This window comes from Cavia porcellus, unplaced genomic scaffold, assembly GCF_034190915.1.
Source record: "Cavia porcellus strain 051 isolate PalLab524CR breed Dunkin Hartley unplaced genomic scaffold, mCavPor4.1 scaffold_20, whole genome shotgun sequence".
NCBI classification, from domain to species: Eukaryota; Metazoa; Chordata; class Mammalia; order Rodentia; family Caviidae; genus Cavia; species Cavia porcellus.
Window position 1 is genome coordinate 6,516,754 of NW_026947503.1, and position 27,675 is coordinate 6,544,428.

The 27,675-nt window shown below is 44.1% G+C and overlaps 1 protein-coding gene and 1 long non-coding RNA gene across 2 annotated transcripts in view; one reads left to right on the forward strand and one right to left on the reverse strand.

The window, feature by feature from the left end:
• Cndp1 (carnosine dipeptidase 1) overlaps positions 1-24,178 on the reverse strand; it is a 51,217-nt gene extending 27,039 nt beyond the window's left edge. The window contains exons 1-4 of the mRNA XM_003466504.5: positions 24,042-24,178; positions 4,966-5,088; positions 2,258-2,407; positions 621-783 (exon numbers count right to left, since the gene is read on the reverse strand). Coding sequence (XP_003466552.2) covers positions 621-783; positions 2,258-2,407; positions 4,966-5,088; positions 24,042-24,065 — 460 coding nt within the window. The 5' untranslated portion in view covers positions 24,066-24,178. The remainder of the gene's footprint in view (positions 1-620; positions 784-2,257; positions 2,408-4,965; positions 5,089-24,041) is intronic.
• On the forward strand, positions 11,958-16,044 carry LOC106026937 (uncharacterized). The gene is made up of 3 exons (XR_010041361.1): positions 11,958-12,602; positions 13,238-15,679; positions 15,789-16,044. It is a non-coding gene; the product is annotated as an uncharacterized LOC106026937 (long non-coding RNA).
• Positions 24,179-27,675: the final 3,497 nt, after the last annotated feature.

Genomic DNA, 27,675 nt, shown 5'->3' on the forward strand with positions numbered 1-27,675 from the left:
GTATGTACATCTCTGCCAATGTGAATTTGTTAAAAATCTATGTCCTCTAAGGCAACAATGTTTAAAAATACTTCTAATGTTCCAGGCACAAATCTTGATCTGAAATTGCAAAGTGCAATTTCTTACATGCAAATGGCATGGTCAATAGCTAGTCAGATAAAATGAGCTAATTTGACACAAATACATTCCACTGGCTGCACGGTAATCAGCTATTTTATCCAAGCTCACTGGGGGGTCTAGGGTTTGTTGTAGAACAACATGTACTACAGCCTCTCACTTTGAGATTTTACAATTGATGAAGTGAGAAAAGACATATGTGCATTCTTACTAACCTTTCTTCCTATAAGTAAAAATTATATTTGACATTTTTAAAAAGAGAAAGGGCTGACCCAGTGCCTGAGAAGCCCCCACAGAAGAGCACAGAGTTTTGTAGTTTCACAACGGAAAACGATTCAACTTCGATGACCAATGTGTAGATTATGAAAGCAGCCCTTCTGTTTGTCCTGGATGACTGTTAAAGACCTGGAGCTTGAGTAGAGGCACATTTTAAATTCTTAAACTTTGTGAGCAAACCCTGTTTTCAGGTGAGCACAGCGCTGAGGAACCAGCATGTCACTGACCATCCACCTCTGTCAGCGTGTAAGGATCCGTGAGCCACCCATCATCCTGCCGAGCAGACTGCACATCCAGGTGCCCGTAGAAGCATACAGTGGGTTTCTTTGGATCATTCCCCAGATGAGCCAGTATGATGGGAGGCAAGGGAAGACTCTGACCACCAGGCAGCTGCAGGAGGATAATGAATCCTAGTGTTAAAGCACACACACACACACACACACACACACACGTGCATTATTTTTCCAGAAAATCTAGAAAATAAAATTAGGAGTTCTATCTGGGCCCCCTGTAAAGTAGTGTCCCCAACTATTTAGGAACCAGGGGTAGTTTTTGGAAGACAGTTTTTCCAGAGATGGGGTGGAGGAATGGTTTCAGGGTGATTTAAGTATATTACATTTATTTCTCTTGTTATTAAATTGTAATATGTAATGAAATAATTATACAGCTCACCATAATGCAGAATCAGTGGGAGCTCTGAGTTTGATTTCCTATGACAAGGTGGTCCCATCAATTCACTTTCCACTGTAAAGTGCATCAGGAGATGTGGCTTAATTTTTACTTACCATTCACCCATCAGGTTTTGATGAGTCTGCAAAGTATTGATTTTTATGATCTCTGTGAAGTCAAATCTCTGTCTCTGCTAATTAGTATTTGCAGCCACTTTGCAATGCTATTACCATCACCTCAGATCCACCTCAGATCAGCAGGCATTAGATTCTCACCAGAAGCACATAGCCTGGTCCCTTGCATGTGCAGTTCGGTTACTGTTTGTGCACCTATGAAAATCTGATGCCTCTGCTGACCCAATGGTAGGTGGAGCTTGGGCAATATTTCAAGTGACGCAGAGTGGAATACAGTGAAGCTTCAGTGGCCCACTTCCTGCTCCACACTTGCTATGAAGCTCAGGTCCTAACAGGCCCAGACTGGTACAAGTCCACGTCCTGAGGGTTGGGAACCTCTGCTGTAAAGCCCATGTCTTTGTTCTGACAACCACTTTTTCCATCTCTAAAATAGTATTACAATGCATTTTTAGTAAAATATAGCTAAAGTAATGTGCTTCCTTTGATACACAGTGGCAAACAGTATAGTCCGTAAGATGCACTCTTCAATAAGAACTCAGATCTTAGCTAGTTTAAAGTAACCAGGCTGGATACTGACAACTTGCATTATCTGACGTTCTCATTGCTAAAGAAGGTTTCACTGGGCACATAGATTTAGGACTAACATTCTTGATGCATTGGGAGTTTTAAGCAATGATTCCAATGAAAGAATGTAGCTATAAACATTGAGACTTCAAGACAGATGCATGTGAATTTAAAGTAGAGGACCACTTGGGAGAATATGAATCATACATGCAGGAAATGGACAGAGAACAAGGAGGGAGGGATCTTTCCATAACAAAGTGAAGTTCACTCACCCCTCTATTACTATATGACACCACCTGCAGTCCTTATATGACTAGAAGTCAGTAATACGATCTCATTTGGGAGTGGGTGGAATTTTTCATTCTTACTGGATATTAGTATACTGTGGGTAGGATTTGGGACAAGGATCAAGCCCCTCACTTGCCATCACCAAAGGAAGGCGTGACTCATGGCCACAGAAATGGTGGCTCCCTAACTGGAAGGAGACTTGCCAGCACCTGCTGAGAACCCAAATCCACAGAATCCACTTCAGCTCCCAGGCGCTGGAGCTTGTCAGCAGCCACAGCCATCATCCGGAAGAGTTCTTGTCTAAAACGAGGCACAGGTTGAACAGAGTCACTCTCAATGGCCACCCACTCCTTGAGTGTCTACGAGAAAAGGCAAGAAGGTATTAGTATGGTTGGGGAAGAGACTCACATCCATTCAGGTGGGGGAAATGCAAGAGCAGGAAACAAGGATTTCTCAAATAATTTTCAGGTGGTGGAGCTCTACAGACTGTGCTAGTAAACACAATGACATTCAAGAGCAACTGACAGACGAATTGGGGGTTTAAGGGAGAACTTGGAGGCCAGAGGTGTCTGGTTATTAAACAAAAAGGGGCAGGACACATTGGAGAAAGTGGTGGCCCCTCCCTGTACCTCTAAGTCCAGTAGGCAGTGAGATCTGGTCTTAGAATCAGCCTTAGTTCCTGAGCCTGTCTGGCCCATTACAGTCATATGACTTTGAGTATATTTCTTAGCCCTTCAGCCTCAATTATAGGAGAGTGATGTTCCCTAACTCCAGGGGATGATGGTCACGAGCTGAGAGAGTGTATGTTAGGACTTAACATGGTGCCTGGCACTACCAACCAGAACTACCAATACCTGACTGAAGGAAACCCAGATACTTAAGAAACCCAATGTTTTAAGAAACATTCATAAAATAGCTCCTTTGCAAAAACACCACCCAGTGATGTGGTTCATCTCACTTTCTACTACTTTCAAATGTCACATATATACTTGCTACTCACGCCATCCAAAATATTGAAGAATAATACTTCCAAATAATTTACCAAGTCTTACAAAGATTGCCAGAAAGAATTTAAAAATTTTTCATTTATCAAAAAATACAAAATTGTTAAGTATAATATTTCCCAATGTTGCCACTAATAAAAGATTATAGCATGCACGAATGGACCTTACACACCACTGGAATGGTTTCATTGTTAGAGAATGCACTAATACCCAGTTGGATATTGCTGATGGAATGGCAGTTCTGAGCAATAATTGTAAATAAATCATTTATAATTCAGTGTTAGAAACTGAGTTCCTTATACTAGAAACTGGATATTTTTTCAGAAAAATTACACATATTTTGGATGGCTAATCTTAACTCTTCTCTGTAACAGTTTTTTTTTTTTTTGAGAAAAGGTCTCAAAGTTGACTAGGTTGGCTTCAAACTCAGGAACCTCTTGACTCAGCTTCCCTAGTAAATGAATTTACTAGGGCACCATCACGTCCAGCCCTAACTTATTTTAGATTGTTATTTTTCTCCTGATTGTAACACTTTTTTTTGTTGTTGTTACCAAGGATCCAACTCACTATGTCACACTTGCCAGGTAGATGCATATGCTACTGAACTAAATCCCCAGCCCCATAGCACTCTTATTTTAGGTGAATTTATTTAAGGAAAAATGTTATCTTATGTGCTCCAACTAGAATTTATAAAGCAAATACTGAGTCCTCCCAAAACTGGGTGGCTTAAGTGTGTTTAAGGAGGTTGGGAAGAGGAGATATCTTAGCTAAAATCCCAAATCAGCATTTGATGACCACAAGACACCATTTTTCTTTTTTTTGTGTGTGTGTGTTTTTCGTTTTTATCGGTACCAGGGATCGAACTCACAACTGCCTGCTTGCAAGGCAGGCACTTATGTCACTGAGCTAAATCCCCAGCCCCAAGACACCATTTTTCAATACGCTGTTAACTGCAACCAATGACAGAAGCACACTCAAGCCCTTTTACATCAGGTTAATATTCCAGCAGGATAAAGGATTACATAAAGATCAAGCTTAAGAACAGTGCCCTGGACATTTAGCTTTGGGCCTTTAGCAAGAAGCTAGAAAATCTCACATCTGTTTTCATGATAGTATTTCTAAAATTGGTTGACTGAATCCAATAAGCATGTTTTAACACCTACCATGTACTAGATATGGTGTGAGGGGGAAATTGGAATACAAAAGCCATTGAGACCCAAGGAGCCTCAGGCTGGCTAGTACAACCAAAAGCACGTAAGTGTAGAAAAGCTATAGTCACGGATGGAGGTACCCTTAGAGGGGACAGGGAGGCTAGATGGAAGTGGGAAGCAGAAATATGGGGTACCACAGGCACCTGCGCCTCCCCACTTGCTCATCTCTCTCCGTTCCTTCTCCCCTGGTCTCCCACTTACCTCCCTTTCTAATTGCTTCCTCCTGCCCCAAATGCCCACACTATGGGCCAATGGCCATATAGTGAGTTAGGAAGGAGGCAGAGGATCATAAGAGAGGAGACCAAGTGTCCATTGCACATGGGCCATAAACACACAATATTGGCATTGACTTTGAAGCTGTTCAGCTCCCTAGCTCTGTCCAGAACTCAGCAGGAGCCAGTGACATTATTAGTGGGCCACCTGATGGACCAGAATATATGTGAGTTCTACAGGTGTTAGCGGACACCTAGATCAAATATGTGGGGTATGGATAAACAGTGCCCTTTCTAGGAGGAGTTGGTAGGGAGGGAATCTCTTTCACAGAGATAATGAACAGCAATTATTTTAATTCAGTGAGGAGTCACAGGCATCCTCAGGCAGTGGAATCATTTTGTCAGGCACAAAAATCCACATCTCACAGCAAATAATGATTTCCCCAGACCCTAAGTCATAACCCAAGTGTGCAGGCGCAGCTTCTCCTACCTGTACAAATTCATCCTGGTGCAGGTCAATGTACTGGAAAACCTTGTCCAATGGCCCGGCAGATGGAGGAAATGAGAACATTCCCCTCTCAAGTAGCAGCAGCAGTGCCACAAAAGAGGAAGCCTGTGGATGGTTGATGGGACATTGAAAGTAAGTGACATTGTCAGACTTTCAACTTTTCGAATACTTCAAGAAAGACTTATCCAATACAGCTACTTGATGATCCACCAGAGTCAAATATAAGAAAGTGCATGAAATCTGTCCATAATTCTAAAGACCTAGAAAAATATAGCCAATGTCTTGGATCCCACAGCAGTGTCCTGCATGATAGCAGCTGAAGACCTAGAACCCATGACAATGCCTTCCAGGAGTCCAACTGGAGGTCTAGAGCCCACAACAGTAACTGATGCAAGTCTGTTTCATGAATCTGTGCTGGGAAGGCCCAAAGGTCAGTGGTGGAAGCTGGAAAGTCTATGCCATTGGGGTGATGGAGCTGTGCCAGTAGATTAAGGGTTCTGCAGTGGAGCCAAGAAACAATGCTCAAAATAAAGATCAGGGCTCCTCTGAAAAGTACCACACCAATCCTCAGCAACAATGAGGCCAAGCTCTTCTGATGATAACAGTCAAGCATATGTCAGGAAGCCATCATGACAAGCTTCCCCTTGAGATTAACAGCACACATCTTCCCCTCTGGAGCCAAGAAGCAACGTTCAGCGTAAGGACCAGAGGTCCCCCAAAATGAACCATAGCTACTTTCAGTGACAAGGTCTCAAGTTCCTCCAATGATACTGGCTGAACTCATAACAGGGAAGCTAGCCATGACACGCTCCTCCAGGAGAACCAATGGCTCCAAACAGCAACATTTATTAGAACCCACAATACTACTCTTCCTCTCCACATCTCCTTTTATACTGGCAGCTTTTCATGAGCCATATATACTCAGCACCATGCTGATTTAATTCAGCTGGTGTTAAAATTGACCACAAGTGTTTAATCCATAACACTCATCATGAGATGCCCATGGTAACAACTGCCTATCTTGCCACAAACTATCAACAAGTGTTATGGTTTGTGTCTGGGTGTACCCACAAAGCCTCATTCATTCATGAACATGGTTGAATTTAGTGTTTGTGATTGGCTTGTTCTCTAGCACTAGGATTGGCAGTGTGAGTGCTGTACATGCTCAGGGACAGGTAGCAAACGTGTAACATAAGGGAAAAAAGGAGTTCGCCTTTGCCTTTTGTCCTTTACCCTTTTGTTGCTTCTGGTATCTATTGCAGCCACCATGTTGCCCTTCAGCCATGCTGCCCTGACTTGGAGCCAGCTGATTATATACTGAAACCTCCACCAACTGTCAGCTAAATAAACCTTTCCTTCCTTCATTTTTGGCATCAAGTGTTTTGTCTCAGCAGAATTTGGTACCAGTGGAGTGGGGTCACTGCTGTAACGATACCTAACCATGTAGTTTTAGAGCCTTTATGAATGGCTTGGAGGAATAGTTTGGAAAATGTCAGAGATATCATCTGAAGGAGAAGAGCTGGAACACCTTAGGTTGTTCCGTATGGGAGATTCTGGTCAGAACTCAGAACACCAGAAGGCTGACAGAAATCCTGCTGGTAAAGACCAGGCCTGGGAGGCTTTTCCTGGGAAGAAGGACTGCATTGGTTGTTGAACTCCCGATGATATGTGCTATGGCTTGGCAAAAAGTTGTCTGCATTTTGCTCTTGTCCAGAGATGTTGCCTGAGACTGAGATTAAGGGTGAAAGTCTAACTGGCAGAAGAAATTTCAAGGCAGTCTAATGTTGAGATAGTGGCATGGTTATTTGTTGGGGATTTTTGCAATATTTATGTTGCAAATCAAAAGCGAAAAGCCCAGCAGGATGATTTAAAATGTTGTGAGTTTGGCCAGAAAGAAAGCACAGTAAATCTGTGAACTATAAAGATAGAGCTAAGATCTTGATTGCTGAGAAGGAACAAAAGAATACAAAAGATGGTCTGGGGACATCATGTGAAGCAGTAGGTCTCTACCCCTTTCAGCCTCAAAACTGAAAAGTGAAAGACTTTGTTTTGAGAAGCAAGCCACAGAGTGCCAAGTTCCAGAACGGTGGCTGCAGCCACACTATGTTCCAGAATGGTGGCAGAGGACACAGGAGGCTCCAAAATGGCAGTGGCCCACCAAGTTCCAGAATGGCAGCAGCATAGGGAATTTGTTGCTCAGAATCAGGTTCAGAGTGCTCAGCAATCCAGGCACTCAACTCCTACAGCCAAGAGAAAGGAAAACCTGGTTACTGCACCAGCTGGCAATGGGCCTTGGCATCATTCACACAGCACTGGTTTTAGGCACATTCAGAATGCAAGAATTCTGAAGTTGAAAAGGTCCACCCCAACTTCAGAAGGCCTGGGAGGCCAGGCAGTGTGCCCCTAAGAGAGCAGTGTGTGCAGCTGTGAGTGTGAAGCCAAAGATGTAGTGGAGAGCCCACAAGTTTGGAAAAAGCCAGGAGCATAGATTGCCTAAGCAAACCTGCAAGGAGAGAGCAAAGGCAGCCCAAGAGAGAAGCTGTGGGAGTTAGAACCACAATTTCCATGGAGGGTGGAGTCACTCAAGCCTTTTGGAGTTCACAGTTTATCACAGATTGCTTCAGATGTTCCACATGGAACTACAGGACTTAATGTTTGCCCTGCTGGATTTTGGATTTCCTTTTGTCCCAATGCTTTGTATCCCCATTTGTACCTTTTAGAATGGTAATGTTTATCTTGTGCCATTGTATGTTGGAAGTGTTTAACTTTGTTTTCATTTGTACAGGGGATTACAGCTAAGAGTTCACCTTAGATCTCAAAAAGAGACGAGATTTGGACTTTTCAGCAATGCTAAAACTGATAGGACTTTGACAACTCTTAGAGATGGACTAAAGGTCTGTTTCATAAAGAATGTGTATGAATCTTCTGGAGTCCATGGGTGGAATGTTATGGTTTGTGTTTGGATGGCCCCCCAAAGTCTCATGCTGTCATGGAAGTGACTGACTTTAGCATTTGTGATTGGTTCATTGAATAGTGCTGGGACTGGTAAGGTGAGTGCTGCACCCACCCAGGGGTGAGTAGCTGGCATACAATACAAGGGAGAGAAAGAGGCATGCTTTTCCCTTGTGCCTGTTTTGTCTTGTTGCTCGCAGCCACCATGAATAGCTGCTTTTCCTCAGCCACACCACCCTGCCTTGTTACCAGTTGAGGATGGACTAAAGCATTCAAAAACTGTAAGCTAAATAAGCCTTTCCTTCCTTCATTTTGGGCACCAAGTATTTTACCGCAACAATGAGTAAAAAGTAACCAAGACCTTCTTTGAAAAGAAGGTAGTTGAATATTTCACATTCAACTACCAGCATCTTGAGAGGCTTTCTCTAATCTACTATCCCTAGAACAGCAAGGAGGATACTTTAAAAGATGGTTTAGATTATTGTAAACATTTTCAAGACATTCCATTGAACTTGAGATAAGCCAAACATCCATGTTCTCTCAGGGTTTGCATAACGGCCTTGGTCTCTGCAGGTTTAGCTTCTGCATCAGGAGGGCTCTACAGGGAGGTCTCTGTCACTTACTTATGTTCCCCAAATGCTTCCTACCATAGCTGCTTCCATTCCTGGGCATCTAGGAACCAAAAGTGGGTGTATTTAAAGTGATGGATGTCCAAATATGCTTCATGTTGGTGTAAAGAGAACTTGACATGGGTATGGATATTCTGATTCTTTTAGGAATTCACCTTCAACAAGATAATGAGCCTGCAGCAGAAAAGAGTGCACCTCTCAGCCAGAATACCACTCACCACATAATAAACCCTGCACTGGCTGAAGGAAGAGCAGTTTGCAGGTGTTCCACCTTCTATCAAATCATTGTTGAAATGATAAAAAGTGCTCAGCTTCCAATGCTTTTTGGCCAGTATTCAATTTGCATAAAACCTAAAAGACCACAGAAATCTCAATGTTCTCAAAATAAGAAGGTAAAGAGAACAACTTTGAGTAAAAAGGGTATAGTTCACCATATAAGATTGAAAGTCTGGAAATAAATCCTCATATTTATGATTAACTGATTTTCAGTAAAGGTGTTAAGATAATCCGGTGGGGAAAGAATAATCTTTTAGATAAATGGCACTAAAACAACTGGATATCCACAGAAAGGGTGAAACAGGACCTCTTCCTTATACTACACACAAAAATTAACTCAAAATGTGCCGAAGACCTGATGCAAGTGCTAAAAACAGTAAAATTTAAAATACAAATACGAGTCTTCCTAACTTTGGAGTAAGTAATTATATATCACTGAAAGCACAGACAGTAAAATAAAAAACAAATAAATTGGCCTTCATCAAAAATAAAAATGTTTTTTCTCAAATGACACTATTCAGAAAATGAAAAGAAAACCACACATAGGGAAATCTATAGATCACATATATGAAAATGACTTGTGCTAGAATAGAATGAACTATTAAAATTTAGTAATAAATAAACAACCTAATTTAAAACTGTTCAAAAAACAAAAAGGACTTCATAGACATTTTGCTACAGAAAATATAAAAATGGCAAATAAGCACATGAAAAAAAATATGCAACATCATCAGCTACCAGAGAAATTCAAATCGAGGCACGATGAGACACCACTTCATTTCCACCAGGAGGCTGGGTCACAAAGTCAGGAAGCAAGTGGCAGTGAGGATGTGCAGAAACCAGAAATTTTGACACCATTAATAAAAAATGTATAAAATGCAACCTCTTTGAAAACAACCTGATTGTTTCTCGTGATTAAACATAGACTTGTCATATCAACTAGCAATTCCACTACCAGCTATGGACTGAAAAGAAATAAAAGTATATGTCTACACAAAAACTTGTGTAGAGGCTTACAGTGCACTATTCATCCTTGCCTAAAGGCAGAAGCACCCCAAATGTCCATCAACAGATGAATGAATGCACAAAATGTGCATCCAGCGAGGTGAAGTACTTAGCAAATTGGAAAGAATGAAGTGTTGGCAAATGCTACAGCACGGAGGAGTCTTGCAGACATTGTATCAAAGGAAATAAGCCAGATATAAAGGGCTACTTATCACATGATTCCATTTACACAAAAGTCTGGAATATGTAAATCCATCGGGACAAAGTAGATCAGTACCTAGGTGACAAGCGGGGGCTGACTTCCAAAGGGTAGGGAGTTTATTTTGCACGATGAGGATATTCCAGATCTAACTGGGGCAATGATTGTACTAGTCTGACTATCCCCAAAGCCCTTGAATGGCATGCTTTAATGGATAAATTGTACGGTATCTGAATTTTATCCAAATATAGCCGTGAAAATAATTCTAAATATAACCATTTGCTTGACAAAAAAGATCTATCGTTGACTATGAAAACTATGTCTAGGCCAGGCGTGGTGACTCACACCTATAACCCCAGCACTGGGAAGCGGGGGCAGGAGGACTGCTGTGAGTTTGGGGTCAGCCTGGGCTGCATAGTGAGGTTAAGGCTAGCCTGGGCTGCATAGTGAGTTCAAGGCCAGCATGGGCTGCATAGTGAGTTCAAGGCCAGCATGGGCTACATAGGGAGCCCCCGTCTCAAAACAACAAACAAACAAACAGACAAACAAAAAAGTTAAAAATAAATATATAAAAGAAGATAGCAGTGGTTTAAAAGAGGGCCAAAGCAAGGTAAGCTGCTTCATGAATAGGTTAAGCACTTTGCCCAGCAGGTGGTGCTGATGAGCCTGTCCTGAACTTCTGATTTAGTTCTAAGGGCCCGGGATTCCACTGAGCTCTAAGCTACTGACTGAGCCAAGAGCCAGGTAACACATAGTAAATCAGGTGGTTCCGGTGCCCATAGACCTCTGATGGCCGGAAAGTGGAATTCAGAGCACCCAGGAAAGCTTCCCTGTAGCCACTTGAGAAAGCACAGACTATTTTTTGTGGCTTCACCACCTAAGTTTACATGAAAATTATTATTTTTTATTTTTCATTTAATTTGCATTTTGAAAGTTATTTGTCATCCCTCTTCAGTGAAAAACAAAAAGAGAAAAATGAAGAAAGAGAAGGCATGGGAAAAGGAGATCAGAGTTTACATCTGTGCATACACAGTCTGGGAACCTGTCAGGCCTCCGCAGCAGCTGCCCCTTCTGGGCGGACAAAGCCTCGTCCTTCTCCAGGCCTGACCAAGCTGCTGTGATCCCTATCCCTATGGCAGGGGGCTAGCTCTGAGCGTAATGCTACATCCCTCACTCAACAGTAACTGTCCTTTGCCTCCCTTTCCCCATAGCCCTGGAGCCTGGGACCGCACATTTGCCATCCAGGTCTCAGACTCCATGACTGGCGCAGATCCTGCCTTTACCATCTGGGGATTCTAGACTTCCTCTCTTCTCTCTCTATTACTATTCATTTCCTTGCATGTGGGCCAAGCCTGACCTTGAACCCTGTGAACAAAATCTGTGTATTTAGAAAGGTTATTCCTGGCTTTCACCTTTGCAGAAAGACCAAAAGGGCGAGGGAAGGTGGTGTGAGGGTGGGGTTCGAGCTGCACAGAGAGGGGCCTGCCTTGGTGCTTCCTTGGCTACCCCCTTGCCCACAGGCTCCTAAATATCCTTGCTACTTACTCTTAGATTGGGAACAACACTTCCAACCACCCCTGAGCTCACTCGTGTTTTACAGTTCTTTAATTTTTAGAACTTTAGATACTTTTTATTTTTCCAGAGGATGTGTCGGTCTCCCCTCTCTCCCTCCCTTCCCTGGAGTGAGAAATTCAGAGACAGTCCTCAGTCTTCTTAGCCTTTTGTCGATTCTTTGCTCTTTGTTTTTTGGTTGTTGCCCGGCCTCCCTCACTGGTGCCGCCACACTCTCATTCCTAGTTGTTGGCTGTAAGCAGAGGCGGCTCCTGTGTGTGCTTAGCTGCTGCCGACCTGGGCAACACTGCCAAGCAGACTTCCGGTCTCCTGCCACACAGCAGCACCTGGACGGAGCCTTGGAGGTGGCAGCTGGGGTAAAATCCTACTGGGCTGGTTGTTCGGTGTTGCAGGGAATATGGGATAAAAAAAGGGGAGTCCTGCCGCTTTCTGCCCCACAGCTTTTGTCCAGGACAAGTTGTCAGAAATACAGGAAGAAACTTCAGTGCGAGGGTCAAGGTGGATCCCAAAATTCTACTTACCAAGGCAGCTTCTTCTTTGTGTGTCTGTTTGACAGACTGTTCTATTCTATTCGTGCTTTGATGAATTTGTTGTAACATAAAAATGGAGTACAGACCAGTTTAATCTCAGCATGAAGGGATTAAAAAAAAAAAGAAACAGGTTTTTCTGGATTCTGTTGTTCTGCAGATACAGTGCAGCCAGAGGGTTCCACTTAATGGAAAGGAATGGCAGCGGTGCGGAAAGAGTGGAGAGAGGGGCTGGGGATTTAGCTCAGTGGCTTAAGTGCCCGCTTTGCAAGTGTATGGTCGTGAGTTCGATCCCCGGTACCGAAATTAAAAAAAAAAAGAAAGAGAGCACCTGAGGAGCAAGTTTCCAGAAAGCCACAGGAGCTGTGAATTTCTGCCCCTCCCTCTAGTGGGGTTTAAGCAGCTAATTTGACTCCAGAGAAACCGAAAGTGAAGCTTGCATACCACATGGGAATGGTGGTGAGTACTACAGTGGGGCGCTAAGCTTGCTAGCACTCTAAGCAGGCTGCTAGGAATGTTGGGCAGAGGTCAGAAGACCAGAAGTGGGGCAGGGAGGAAGAACTGAGTGTCAGTTCTAGGCAGCTCTGAGGTTCCAGGTTGTAGACCTTAGGCTCTAGCACTTACTGCTAGCTTGCTCAGGGCAGGTGACAAGTTGAACCAGAGACCCCAGTACCTACCATGCACCTTATAGACTAGCAAAAGATGGCACATGCACAGCTGGACTTTCCATCCTGGACAGAAGACAGCTAGTCCTCCAGTTACAAGGCCCGGATGGGTTCGGTGGCCCCTCTGAGTTCAGTGGCCTCTCTGACCCTGGTGGCCGGGTCATGAGGAAGGGGAACATTGCATTGTCCATGTGCAGTGCTACTGTAATTCCAACTGCAACAATGTCACTTTTTATTCCCTCTACCCTGGCTGAGGATTCAGGCCTTAGCACACATCAGCCCGAGAAATAGCACAGCTTTGCACCATTTTGATGGAGACTCCCATCATCTGGAAATGTGACAGCGGAGTGTAGCACAGTAACAAATAACTGCCAGAAAATAAAGTGAAATGACCAAAAATTCCTATTTTTTCCTTTCTTTCTCCTACAGGATGGAATCTAAAACAGATTAAGTTAATACAATGTAATACACCGTGTGACAGAAGCATCATTAGATAAAGCTGGAGTGTAAACTCCTCAAAGGCGAGTTCCTGCAGTTTTGAGATGCAGCAAGTACAAACCCCAAGTGACTGAGGATGCTGCGCCTGACACTGGAGCCCAAACCTGAGGCCAACTTGTCCTCTGGATATCTTGCAAGAGACCAAGTGATCTCAGGAGACAGCAGATGACACCAAGGCATCCTGAGACAGAACAGAGAGGAGCAGGAAGCACGCGGGCAGGGCAGTGGGTGTGGGGAAAGGCCCAGATTCCGGACAGAGAGGGGTGAGTAGGGGGACAGAGCCCCATTCAGGAGTCAGGAGAGGAGAGACTGGGCAGTGCAGCGGCATCAAAATGCAGCCCTCACCAAAGAACGTGTTTCTTTTTCTAGAAATGTGCAATTACTCAGACTTGGTTTTGTTGTTTTGTAAACCCCTAACCTCATTGCAAAATTTTGCCTTCAAAGCCTGCGGCTTTAGCTGCTCTTGGTGGCTAGGAAGCAAGTCCCAAGAGACCAGTGGAGTCCTGACATAGAGAAATGAAACTCCCAACCTGCTATGTCCGGTGTGAGTTTGTGTTTTCTAAAATCAAAGAATGAATTGTAGGAACAACGGAAGTTAAGAGTAGAATATATGCTTTGAGAGAGAAAGCTTCTGTGTGAGAGACAGAAGGGGTCCTGAGCGGGTTGCCAGGGACTGTCTTTTCCAGGGACTTTTATAGAGTAAAATGGGGTGGGACAGGTTCAAGGTGGGGAAAACTGGGAATTCACAAAGTAGATGGGCACAAGGTGGGACAGAACTAAGGTTCACCAGTAAGATTATTAGTTAGGTAAAACTGATTACATTAGGGACAAATGGGGAAGCCAGTCACATAGAAAGAGGGCATTCTTAGAGAGCAGTGACTCTTCCGTAGGGGGTTGCAATGGTGACTCCTCACTTCCTCAGGGTGATAGCTATTTAGAATATCAATCATTAGGATATGGATGCATTTGTTTGATCTTTTTACTTGAGGCCTGGCCCACAGCAGGAGGTTCCTATCTCCCCCACAGCTGCAAGGTATCTAGGCTTCTGCACTGGCTCCTTTGAAGACCCAGCCCTGTCTCACTACCTATAATATTTCTAACCAACTCAGCTGCCTATAACAGTCTCAGGCTGCTTTTTGGTTGTGACCAAATGGAGATCCAGTGGCCAGGGTAGACTGCAGAAGAATTCTCCGTCTTCTTGTTTCAGTTCCCTGGGGTATTGTAAGAAAGCACCACAAATGGGGAAGTTTTAATAACAGAAATGTGTTCTCTCATAGTGGTACCGTGTCTAGGCTGAGCACTGCTGGGGTGAGCAGCTAACCAGGATCTGAAACTCAGTACCAGTAATGAATTAACGGAGTAGGAATTTAAGAAAGGAAGATATTATGCCTGTAAAAATGAAAAAACAGAAAGCTGCCTTAGTGGTGAGCATCGAGACTCTGGAAAGATGGTTTCCCACAGGCTTTTGAACTGGCTTCTTGTTATCTGATGTAAGGACCCTTCTTCCTGGGTGGGTACCTGGAATTTGGTGCACAGCCTGAATGGCTCTCTGAGCTGTCTTTGGATGAGCCCCAGGCCACAAGGCTCTAACCTGGGCACCCTGGCCTTATCCCTGGATTTATATGTTGGCTAGGAGGAGTTCTATAGAAAGACAATTTAAAGTTAGTGACTAAGGAGATGAGTGTTATCTAGTACAGCACTAAAGTGACGCCTAGAATGGAAATACTTACATGTATACAGTGATACCTCAGTTCACAAATTTAAATTCATTTTACAAACTTAATTTGTTCCATAATTCAGGGGAGGTAGCTGTGTTTGTGCAGGGTAGATGGCTGCAGTTGTGTTTGTCACCAATGCGGAGTTCAAGAGCAGAAGCAAAATTTTGCCAAATGCTTCTGTGTTCACCAGCCAAGGCATTTCTGTGCTTTTATATAATAAATAAGGTTTCTCTTTAAATTAGGCGGCCCCCTCCCCTTCTGTCTCCTTTGCATTTAATTGGAGGTGGGGAAGGGCGGCTATTTTGGTTGGAGCATCCTGCTTTCTCTGTGCAGTCTGTCAGGTCTGCCTCTAGTCTTTCAGTTTGCTTCTTGGGTTTTTTTTGTTTGTTTGTGTCATGGTTTATGTCTGTGTCCCCCAGGCCTCATGAGTTTGCATTGTGCATTTGTGATCAGTTCATTGTGTAGTGCTTGGATTGATGGTGTCAGTGCTCCACCCACATAGGAGTGGAGCCAGGATGTGATGTAATGGCAGGAAGAAGGTGTGTCTTGCTCTTTGCTGGTTCCTGTTTGCTGTTTGCAGCTGCCATGAACAGCGGCCCAGCCATACCTGCCTGCCTTGGAGCCAACTGAGTGTGGACTGAAACCTCCAAAAACTGTAAGAAATAAACCTTTCCTTTCCCAACTTTGGGCTTCAGGTATTTTATCTCAGCAATGAGTAAAAAGTAACTAAAACTGTTTGTTTTTCTTTTTTTGTCTCGAAACAGGATCTCACTATGTAGTTCATACTGGCGTTGAACTTGCTGTGGACACAGCCTGATGTCCAGCGCACAGCAGTGATCCTCCTGACTCCGCCTCTTGAGAGCCAGAATGACAGGTGTGCAGCCCTACTTTTCTTCTGGTCTTTTGATCTAAATCCTTGTGCCATTTGTGCTAATGCTTTCAAAGGAATTCCTTCCACTCCTTCTAGGCGAGATTAATAAAAAATAAAAATAAAAAAGAAAGAAAGAAAAGAAGAGTAAACCCTACTGCCCTGTTTTATTCTTTCCCTGACTGCCAGCCCCTTTTCCTAAGGTCTGGGGTGAGGAGCCCTCAGTCAGGCTGCTGGCGGAGCCGCTCTCCCTCCAGAGGCTCCAGCAGTGGCTCCTTCTCGCCTCTTCCCACCTTCTGATGTTCCCGGGGATTCCTTGGCTTGTGGCTGCACCCTTCCCACCACGGCTTCCATTTTCCCATGGTCATCTTCTGTGAGCGTCTCTGTGTCTTGTCCTCTTCTTAGGACACTATCTTTGTACTTAGGGCCCACATCAGACCAGTATGATCTCATTTTATCATATGCACAAAGACTATTTCCAAATAAGGTCACATTCCAAAGGCGGACACGAATTTTCACATGAACAGTATTCTTTTAATTTCATATTGGTGGGGCACAATTATAATGTAAAAACACACTTATAAAATAGTAAACTTATGAGTATTTCATGGTTAATTAGAGGTCTCTGACAAGTTTCTGTTCTGCTGCTTCTGCTGAAATCAGTTGACCTTGACAGTGCTAAAGCCCAGCGGCAGAGCTCTGATGAGCACTGAGTCGGCCATTGTCTGCACCTTAAGGCACCCTGGGCTAATCAGGGACACCCTGTCAGGGCCCCTCCCCTCCCAGGGTGGCTTCTATAAAGTTGTTTTTTCAGCATCATGTAGGAAATGCAGCTATAGACCTGAAAAGAGCCAGGCAAAAGGCATTGCCTTTAACAATGCGCCCTTTGTAGGCCACCCCCCCTTGTTCCTGGAGTGTTTCTATATTATAATAAACAATTCCTTCGTTTCAACAAATCTGCTCAAGCCTAGCCTGCCCGTCAATGTATGGCTCTATGTATGTAACCAGTTATGTAAGGTTTTGTCACTTGTTTTGTACCTCCCACTTCTAATTCTGTATAAACTAAGCTCTCTGTAAATTCACACTGTTGCCTTGAGGAATTGTCCCACCGCAGCCCGCTGGCGTGGAGATCCAACAGTCTGCCAGTGTAGAGATGAAGTGCCGCCTTCTGTCTCCCTGGTGCAGCCTTCCTTCTAGTTGGGTTTGGTTGGCTTGACTTGGGGATTTTCCCACAACAATATTGCTACATAGTACTCTACCATTTCCTTCATAACCGTTTGCCTGACTCTTGTCTCTCTTCTCCCACATCCTTAAGTTCCCGGGCAGTGCCTGTCATAGAATAAGACTTCCCAGTATCTATTGAATAATTCATTGCAGTCTTTAAGGGCACAAACAGTAGCTTATGTGCACTGATCCAAAAAGTTGTTTTTTCAGCATCATGTAGGAAATGCAGCTATAGACCTGAAAAGAGCCAGGCAAAATTTTAATTTGGGCACAGGACTTCTTTTTTTCTTAGCAGACTCAGAGTCTGCTCCCTGAAAGTTCACAACGGGCCCTTTGTTGATTCTTCTTCCACCTTCTAGGTGTCTTAGGACTTCTCTCTACCCACCAAGGCCTTCACTCTTAAGTTCTTCCAGACTTCCAAGTCTGTGCTGCTGCTCTGAGGCTCCAGCTCAGCTGGGCCTTCTGCACTCCCAAGGCACTGACAGGCAGAGCTTCCCAGGCGGAGCACAGTTAGTAGGTTAGTAGCCACCACTGGTGGTTGCGGATGCCCACTCACCTTCGGACCACTTCAGATTTCCTCCGAATTCTTCATGTTGCTCAGTGTTGTTGTGCGGGATCCTCCTGACACATTTATATATTGTCCCCTTTTCTCAGTATCCACTTGGAAATTGAAAACTCACTTGTGTGTTTTTCTCTCATATTTCCTCTAGGTGTCTTAGCTTTCTTTCTTTCCTTTTTGTCTCTCTGCCCTGCTCCCTGGGCAGATTCTCCATATTGCTTTTCAGTTTACTAAGTCCTTTTGTTTGATTGAGCCCAGTCTGGAAGCTATCCTACCCAGCGAACTACTTCAATGACTATTTTTCATGGCAGGAGTTTCTCCTTTTTTATATCTCTATGTTCTTGTTTCACAAGTACCCTCTTAAGTTTTGTAATTTCTTATTCTTTTTTGAGTATTAGTCTTGCATTTATTGTTGAAAGACTTTAAACATACTTCATTCTTTTACATACTTCATGTATATCCATTTTAAATATGTCCTAGTTTACATTTCAGCAGCAGTAAACCCACTTTCCAATTAATTTTGAGGGCTACTTTTCTTTTTGCTTATTTTTCTTATTTTAGGAACTCAGAAAATGTACCCCCCAGCTTGGGATTTTCATGAGTGGGAGAGTTTCAGAACCAGGTCTCTTTGAGGCCTCCTGACCCAGACTCTTGACCCTCTCTGATCCTTTTTGACTTCTGAAGCTCAGGAAAAAGCTATTGCTGAAGTTATGGATCCATAAGAATCAGAAATGGCCTTAAAATCTCCGTAAAATTTCACTAACCCAAGACATTAAACTTTTATGAAGAAGGAAGAGACATCAAGCAGCCTACCCAGAGCTGGGGGATGTTTATCGCAGGTCTTTCTCTGTTCTCTGGACTAACTAGTTTCCTCTAAAACTCATCTACTCCTTTAAGATGACCTATTGTCTCCAAGGATATTTAAGCTTCAACTATCTGGCTCTTTCTTTCAGTTTCATATTTGCTATGGCTTCCTTGTATATGCTTTGTCTTATGTTTGCTCACTGGGGGCAGCTGCCATGCCTTTTAGTCCATATGCTTTTAATTACAATTTTATAGCGCATGCAGTTGCTTTATTTGGATTTTAAGAGTGAACTCATATATTACCTTCATCAGAACTCACCTAGAAGGATTTCATTTCCTGGAGGGTAGTGTCCCCTTGCCTAACCCCAGCAAAACTCAGTATGCAGATGCCCCACAAGTGCCACCTGCTACTCAAAGTGGGCTTTCCCAAGTAGGAGGAGAGTAAAGTTAGGCTGAAGACACTGAAGGCTCAGAAAAGTTTGCATGTTCCAATCACTAATCTTAAAAGGCACAAATGTCTATTTCCTGGATATCCTCGGCCTCCTGGACCAGGTCTTGGAATTACTCTTCACTGTGGCCCTGACCACAGGAGCTCAAGACCCCAACCTTGAGCAGTCAGCAGAGCAAGCGCCAGGTGGCAGCCCAGGGCAGCTCCCTCAGGACAAGGGACTGCATTGGGTAAAGAGGCTGCCTCAGGTACACTGTGAGGGGAAACTGGCAAATGCTGTGGACTCTGGACTCAGGCTTGCAGGGCACAGGGGCTGCTCCCGGGCCATGCGGGCATCACAACTCACGTCCCTTTCCCGAGGAGCCTGCTTCCTCCTATTGCTGTCCCTCCTCCGCACCATGCCCATTCCCTCAGCATGCTCTGGGTCCCATTCTTTTACGGTTAGACAGAGGACACTGCCCCCAACTTCAAGCATTGCTGTTTTTTGGTGTCCTTTGCTTGAGCCCTGAAAGTTATGTCCTGTTTCAGAGCAGAAGGACTGTAACCCCCTGAAAGGATGATGGAGATTCTGGACACTAGAGCACTGTGCTTTGGGCAGGCCTCCCTTACCTCCCTATGCCACAGGGCTCGCCGCAGTATGTTGGGGACTGGGATGGGACGGGGAGACCTTAGGAATCAAGCCATGCTTCAGAGTTTCCCCTGTGCCCCTCATCAGGGAGGTTAAACAACCAGAGCTTTTCCAGCCACTGACACATAAACACACCCACATTTTTATCTTAGGGCTCAGACAGTTTGAGGCCAGCCCCAGGCGGTCAGGGACTAGAGCACCCCAGAGCCCTCCCCTTCTCCTGCTGCCTTTTCCAGGAGTCCAGGCGGGCCTCCGCTCCTGGCAGTACCCTGGTTTGTTGAGACACAGCTACATCTTGAAAGAGAAATGGCTGCGGCCCACAGCAGATTCTTCCAAGCCCCTGGAGCCTGGAGCCGGCGGAGGAGCGAGTATCACAGACCCTCTCTGATGAGCAGCAAAGGACATCGAGCAGGTGCCCCTGGGGAGGCACCTGGTCTCAGGCACCGCCTGGGACTGGTCTGTGTTTCTGCACACCCTTCTTCTCTTTCCTGAGTCGGGGCTGACTGGGCTGAGGCTGAGGTTGCCCTCACTGTGAGCCTGCAACAAGTGAAGGGCTCCTCTAGCTCCACTCTATCGGCTTTTGGAACTGCCACGTTTCTGGGGTGCCCTTGTAATCAAGAATTTATACATGGCTCTCCCCACACGGGAAGAATCCTGGAGCAGGATTTAATCTCCATCATAGATTGTGCTGAAGGTTACTTGTGATATAGAAAAACCAGCATGTGTATTTGAAGTAAATTCAGAATTGGAAGTTTTTGGTATTCCTGATTATATGAAATACCAGAGAGAATCAGTGATTTTATGCATTCTATGGTTTGTTAGTTTAAGTCCTGTCCTTGGTATTAGCAACATGAGTTAGGGTCAGACACTATGCTGGGTACCTAATGCAATGATTTTGCTAAATCACTGTGTGGTGGATACTATTGCCCATTTCACTGATGAGTAAACTGAGGCAATGAACATTAAGGTCATGTCCTGGGTCACACCACAAGGATCAGTGGTCCTCACCCCCATGTTCCTAATCATCACTTTACGTTCCCAACTTGCTCTACAGTCCTCACCAAAGTTTCCTTCATTCCCTGCTGCATGTAATCTCATTTGTGGGGGCTGAGGCTGAGATGGGGTGCTCATGTCAGTAACTCAGGGCCAGATAAGAAAATCAGAGCAGAGTTCAAGTGTGCAAACAGGACAACAACAACAACAAAAAATCAAGGATATAAGATCAAAGCAGTTCCATGAATTAGTTCTGATTCTGTTCCTCACTAAAATATGAATTATTCTAGAGAAGAAATAATTTCATGATGATAAAAATAATACTTTCAAAGTACTAAAACTGAAGATGACAGTAAGAATAGAAGACAGAACAAATTGCTCACAATTACTTCAATTCTTTGCTTATTTAAGATGAGAGCGATATAAATTTGAGGTTACATATCATCAAAGCAGAAATCTAAAAACATTAAGAGTTACTGTCAAACACTTGTGCATTTTCTACAGAAAAACGATCTGGTTTCTTTATTAAATAAAAGCATTATGTTCTACCTCCAATGAAAGGGTAGCATTTTACAGTGGCAAAGATTTTAAGAGATACATTAAATAAATGCAAAACTTAGGCCTTTGGGTTCTGATTAGAAAAACAGACTGTGTAATGACACCTGGGATAATGTGAAAATTTTGACCACAGGTTATACACACTGTGTTTGTTGATAGGAAGGTATTATTGCAGTGCTAATGATACTGTCGATACACATGTTACAAATGGCAGAGCAATATGCAACTTTATAATTTCTTTTTCATTAGTCTATGTTTTAGCAGTGTATGTATAATACATATTAGCTATATTAGTTGTAGGGAATTGGTATATAATATGTATGTTTTATATATAGTTTCTTGATCATGTTGGATCCTTTATACAATACAGATTTTAAATAATTTCTTGATCATATTAGATCCTTACCTTCCTTCTCTGTTTGTCCCTCTTCCTCAATCCCTTCCTTTTATTCAAAAAACCTGCCTCTCAGTTTTCTACCATGTTTTCTTTGACTCTTTACTTAATTTTAACCTTTCTCTTTAGAGAAGAGCACTTTGCATATTTCCTCAGGCCTATGGCAGGAACACTAGCCTTTCTCCTCTGCCCAGTGGATGGACAGAACCGCAGATGCTTTGTGGGCTCCAGGCCCAGCACGCGCTGGAAGAGGCCTACCCTGCAGGGAGGTGTCCATCTCCCTCTCAGCCCTGCTTAGCTGTACCAGAAATGTCTGCGCCTGCAGAATCGCTCCAAGGAAGCCCCAAGCAGTCCTGATAAGGGAGATCAGTGCCATCACCTACCTCTAGAGGCCCAGTGTTTGGGTCAGCGATGTGACTGCAGGAGTGGTGACCACTGCCTGCTCGGCCTGCTCCTTGCCCAGCTCTTGTTTTAGTGGAAAGTTTCAAACATGCACAAAAGTGGGCAGATGAGTATGAGTCTCCATGTTCCAACAAATATTAACTTGGGGCCCATATTGTTTTAGCAAAAGCCTCCTCCAGCTCCCAGAAAATTCTAAAGTGAATCCCAGACACTAAGATACTCGGATAACCTAAACATCCTAAAAAAAAAAAAAAAAAAAAAATCTCAGGAATCTTTCTCTGCTTCAACTTAAAACTATTCTTAGAGTCATGTAAGAATCTTTCAAGTAGGAGGTGGGGCGGAGGGTACTTTTTAAAACACTAATTCTGCTGAATCTGTGAGCACTGTCCTAAAATTCTAGCACTCTGGGAGGCTAAAGCAAGAGACCTGCGAGTTTGAGTTTAGCCTGGGCAACTTAGTGAGATCCTGGCTCAAAATGAAACAGGGCTATAGACATAGCTTAGTGTAAAGGCCTGGGTTCAATTCCCAGTATCACAAAAATGCATTTTCCTTGGCAAAAGATACATGAAGAGATGTGCAACATCATTAGCTACCAGGGAAATGCAGAGCAAACCAAGAGGCATCGTTTCATTCTTATGAGGATAATTACAGTAAAATAAATACATGGTGACTATTGCTGGTGAGAATGTGAAGTGGGAACCATCGCACAGGGCTACAGGAACATGGCATGGGTCAGTGGTGTGGGAGACAACTCCAATGACTCCCTTTGAATACAAAACAATTGTTGTGACTGATTACTTGGAGACTCATTTCCTTATACTGATGTGTAAAAGGCTGGCTAGGGTATTTCCTTCTCTCCAATTGGCTCTGAGCATTGCAAATAATAAGGCTGCTGGGGTGCTAATGTGCAAAGTCTATAGCCATCAGACAGTCCCGTTTCCTCGCATGGTGCTCTCCACAATACAGGATTGAGCTGGTGAGATGTTAGACCAAATAGCTCCTGGAATGTCAACTGGGCAGGAGCCTCAAGATAAGAGGCTATGACTCCTCAGGACACAAGAGTTTGCATATCAGAAACCAAAGTGATAGCCCCCAAAACAATTCCACTGCTACCTTAATTGGGCTATGTAAATTGGTCCTTCTGCATATCTTTATATCTGCAAATTACAGAGATGCCAATCTTGCACCTGGCCAGCCAGCTCAAGTTACTCAGTAATCCCCGACATCCTCACTATCACCCATCCCTGAGCCACCCCCCTTTATTCACAAGATAATAAATGCTGGGAGAGGCCTAGGATAGAGGCCTTTGTCCACACGTCCTCACAAGGACTGGACTTAGGACCCCTTGGCTGCCCTTAACTTGGAATATGCCTTTGTGTCTTTACCCTCACCGTGGATTGCACTGGTGATAGTAGATTGGAATTAACCTGCTGGGATTCCAATAACATCTCAATAGGTTTGTACATATGTCTTCTTGGATTGTGAGGAAGACTAGAGAGAGGATTGTAATATTTGGATGACTGAACTTGATATCTGGGTTTACAATAAGTGGCTGTTTCTTAAAGGATAGAATATGTGACACAGCTGTTCAACGCCTACTAGATGCACTCAAGAGAAGTGAAAACCTGTCTTCATCAAAACTAGCACACGAATGTTTAGAGCACCATTATGTTTCCACACTAGCCAAATAGTTGAAACTACTCAGATTTCAATCTATAACAAATGGATAAACACAATAAGATATATGCATGCAGTGAAAAATTATTTGACCACGAAAAGGACAGAGGTACAGACATGCCGCAGCATGAAGGAAGCTTGCAAACATATTAAGTGAAACAAAGAAGTCTGTGGACTGAGTTCATGAAACTTTTGAATATAAACTGCTTGAAAATATTGCCATTAGATTACTTTTAAGAATACACAATCACCCAAAAATATTAGTGATAAAGTAATTCCAAATATCACATCCTTTGGGCTGAGACAGTGAGCACCTAAGATCATTACAAGTGCAACAGCCCATGGGTGCCAAGGACATCTACCTGCCCACCCCACCAGCCAGCGTAACACATGCTCCCTCTGGGCCACTAACAGGATCCAGCCCTCGGATCCTGTGGCCTTCGGCCTTGCAGCCCTGCTCACCATTCTCCTGAGCTTGGGGTCCATTGGGCTGGTGTTCTGGAGCCTTTAGCACTTCCCCAGCATCCAAGGAATCTGAATGAGGAAGTCCTGCCAAGATGCCAAGTGCGCCTCATTAACTATTTCTCTGTGTCCCAACCCTCCCCATCCCCGGAAGGAAGATGAGGCAGACAGTGGATCCATTCACATCGGGAAACAAAGATGCTTCATTTAGCCTGACTTGCTGAGGAAGAAACAATGTGTTTTATAATGCACAGAATGCAGGATGAGGTAGTAGCCAGAGAGTCATCTGATGTTCTTGGAAGCCAGAGGCCAGCTCAGGCCACAACTCCTGGGTGCTTTGTTGAGGGGAGAGGGGTGGGGATATCACCTTTGAGACAGAGCAGCATAGGTGCCTGATAGAGGCCAGCAGTCGGAGCTGAGTTGAAGCTACACAGCCACCATTTCTGGAGGCCATCTGTTGCTCTGGGCTTTGCAGATGGAACATTACAGGTAGTGTGCTTGTCACCTAGGCAGGGCTGAATGACAAACACTGTAAAGGAGGAAGTGTAGGCTGCAGAAAAGTGCACTTCCCAGTCCAAAGCCAAGATGTGAGCAGCCTGAGTTCTTTCCAAGGCTCTGAGAGCCTGATCCTGGCCTCTCCCTCAGCTTCTGGTGGGTGCTGATGAGTCTGGTGAGCAGAAGCATCATCCTAATCTCTGCCTTAATCTTCACATGGCAATCTCCGTGTGTGTGAAAATGTGTGTGTGTGTGTGTGTGTGTGTGTGTGTGTGTGTGTGTGTGAGAGAGAGAGAGAGAGAGAGAGAGAGAGAGAGATGGCATCATAGTGGTGGGAGTGTGTGTAAGAGAAATTGCTTGCTTAGACAGCCTGACAGGTTCCAAGGCCAGGCTTGCTTGCTTTATATCTGTTGTCATGGGAACTAACCTGGTTCCAGAGAGAACGGCTCTAACCCTGAGGGCGTGCCCCAGTGCCCTAACTGCCTCCCACGACCCCTCACCTAGCAGTTCCGCAGCCTGTCTGCCATGGCACACCGAGGATGACGCTGCCTGCACGCGAGCTCTTCTTCAAACCATGTCCAAACTTCAGTACCGCCCAGACCTGTCAGCTGCACATCCCACTCCTTTGATAGCACTTGTGAGGGGTAATGACTGGACCTAGTTTTTCCTCTAACTTGCTATGTCGGGGCCACAACTTGTGCTTGTGAGCTGAACGTGGTATCTATGGTGCTGGGCAGGGAGAATACACTCTCCTTCCATGCCTGGTAAATGAGGGGGAAACAAGGCCCAATTACATGACAGCCACCTGCTTGGTGATGGGACACAGGGATGCTGGCTGTGTGAATGGTGGGGAAAGTGCCAAGCCCTGCCCTTCAGGAGACTGTACCATCATTCGGAAGGCAGGACACATGTATGAAAAGATAAATTTACATCTTCTAGACTGACATTTGAAGCATGTGGTAAGCTGCTGAGTGGACTGTGCAGGTGGAGAGTATGGGCAGAAGAGGACACCATGGGGAGGGGCCGGGACAGTCACCAAGGAGCGAAGAGGGAGGTAGAGCCTTCTGGAAGAAAAGGTGGTTTGAAGAGGTCGAGACTTTTAAGCCAGAGGAGCTTCTGCTTAATCATGTGTTCCTGCGATCTGGTTAGCGCCTGTTCCTTGAACCAGGTCTCTTCGAGAGTAACAGGTTGGGCAGAATTCTGCAAACCATTCTTTTACTTACGAGTTAAATGGTCCATGTAAGAGTCATTCTTTTATGATGCCAAGTAACAAGTTACACTGCATGTAGATGTTTACAATGCTGAGGAATGAATCATGGGCTCCATTTCACTGTGGGCCCAAGACAGTCCACGTCTGCATTTTTATTATGAAATGATTCAAAGGAAATGAAGGCTACGGGCACTGACTTACTAGATTTGCTTCCTGTTTGCCACTCGGCAGGCTCTCTAAAGGGGATAACATGAATGCTGAAAATTTTCTCTAAAAACCAAAGAAAAAAGTGTTAGCATTTCTTCTAATGTTTTTTAGAAAAACACTTTATATTTAATTGACAAGGTCATACAGATTCAAGGTGTACATGATGATTTCATATGTGTGTAGTTTGTATAATGATAATAAAAATAAAATTATTGTCCTGGTCCATTATGTGCTGTTATAACACAATACCACAGATTGGTAATTTATGAAGAACAGAGACTTATTTATCACAGTTGTAGAGGTTAGGAAGTCCAAGGTAACCATGGACATATCAGTTTTCATTTCCACTGACAATGCACAGGGCTCTATTTTCTCCACATCCTCTTTGACCTGGGTTACTGCTTTTCATAAACTGCCAGCCTCCCAACAATGAGCTGATGTCTCTGGTGTTCTAATTTGCATTTCCTGAATGATTAGTGATGTTGAGTATCTTTTCATGGTCTTGTTAGCCATTGTATCTTGTATGTCTTTCCTTGAAAACGTATCTACTTGGTACTTGTTATGGATTAAGAACTGGTGGTCAACTTAACACCAGCTGGATTACATCAGCATGACACTGGGCAAAGATGCCCCACCTGAGGAAAGTTGCCAGCATAAATAGGTGGAGAAGGAGGGTGTTAAGGTGCTGAAGTGTTAATGCGTTGTTGCATTGAGGTATTGTGGGTTTATTGTGGGTTCTCCTATGAGTTGCTGTTTGAGCCACTGGTTCTCTTGGAGAAGCTTTGGTCCTCACATTGAGCATTGCTTCCTGGCTCTGGAGGGGAAGATGTGTGCTGCTTGGTCTCCAGTATGAACTTGTCGTGCTGGCTTCCTGGCAGGTACCTGACTGTGCCTGTCATTGAAGGAGCTCAGGGTCTCTGTGTCACTGAGGATGGCTGTGGTGCCTTTCAGACAGCCCTGGTCTTGGTTGTGTGACTTCTGAGCTCCGGAGTAGAACCCTCATCCCACCAGCACAGCTCCTTCACCCCACTGGCATGGACTTTCTAGCTTCCACCGCTGACCTTTGGGTCTTCCCAGCACGGATCCGTAAAAGAGACTGGTGTGAGTCCTTCTTGTGGGCTCTGGACCTCCAGTTGGACTCATGGGAAGCACTGTCATGAGTTCTGGGTTTTCATCTAGACTCATGTGGGACATTGCTGTGGGATTTAGGCCCTTCACTAAATATTCTATGTCTTTGGTGTTACAGATAGATTTCCTGCATTTTCTTGTGTTAACTCCAGGTGACAATTATAAATATAATATTATAAACTCCATGTCCTGATTCTAATTGTTCTTTGTGTGCAACTCCTAACTACAACAGTACTTAATCTATTTTTCAGTTGTATTTTTGTTTTGTTCTATATTGTTTTTATTTTTGCTATTGAGTTCCTTAAATATTTTGGAAAGTAACTCCTTACCAGTTATATGGTTTGTAAATATTTTCTTCCATTTCATAGATTTTCATTTTGTTGACTGTATCCTTTGTTGAGATTTTTAGTTTGTAATCTCAATTGTGCATTTTTGCCCTTGTCATCTGTGATTTTTGTCTGTTTATTTTTGAGACAGGGTCTCACTATGCAGTCCAGTCTGGCCTTAAACTCTCACTGTGTAGGCCCGGCTGGTCTTGAACTTGTGGCAATTCTCCAGCTTCAGCCTCCTAAGTGCTGGGAATAAGGGCACGTG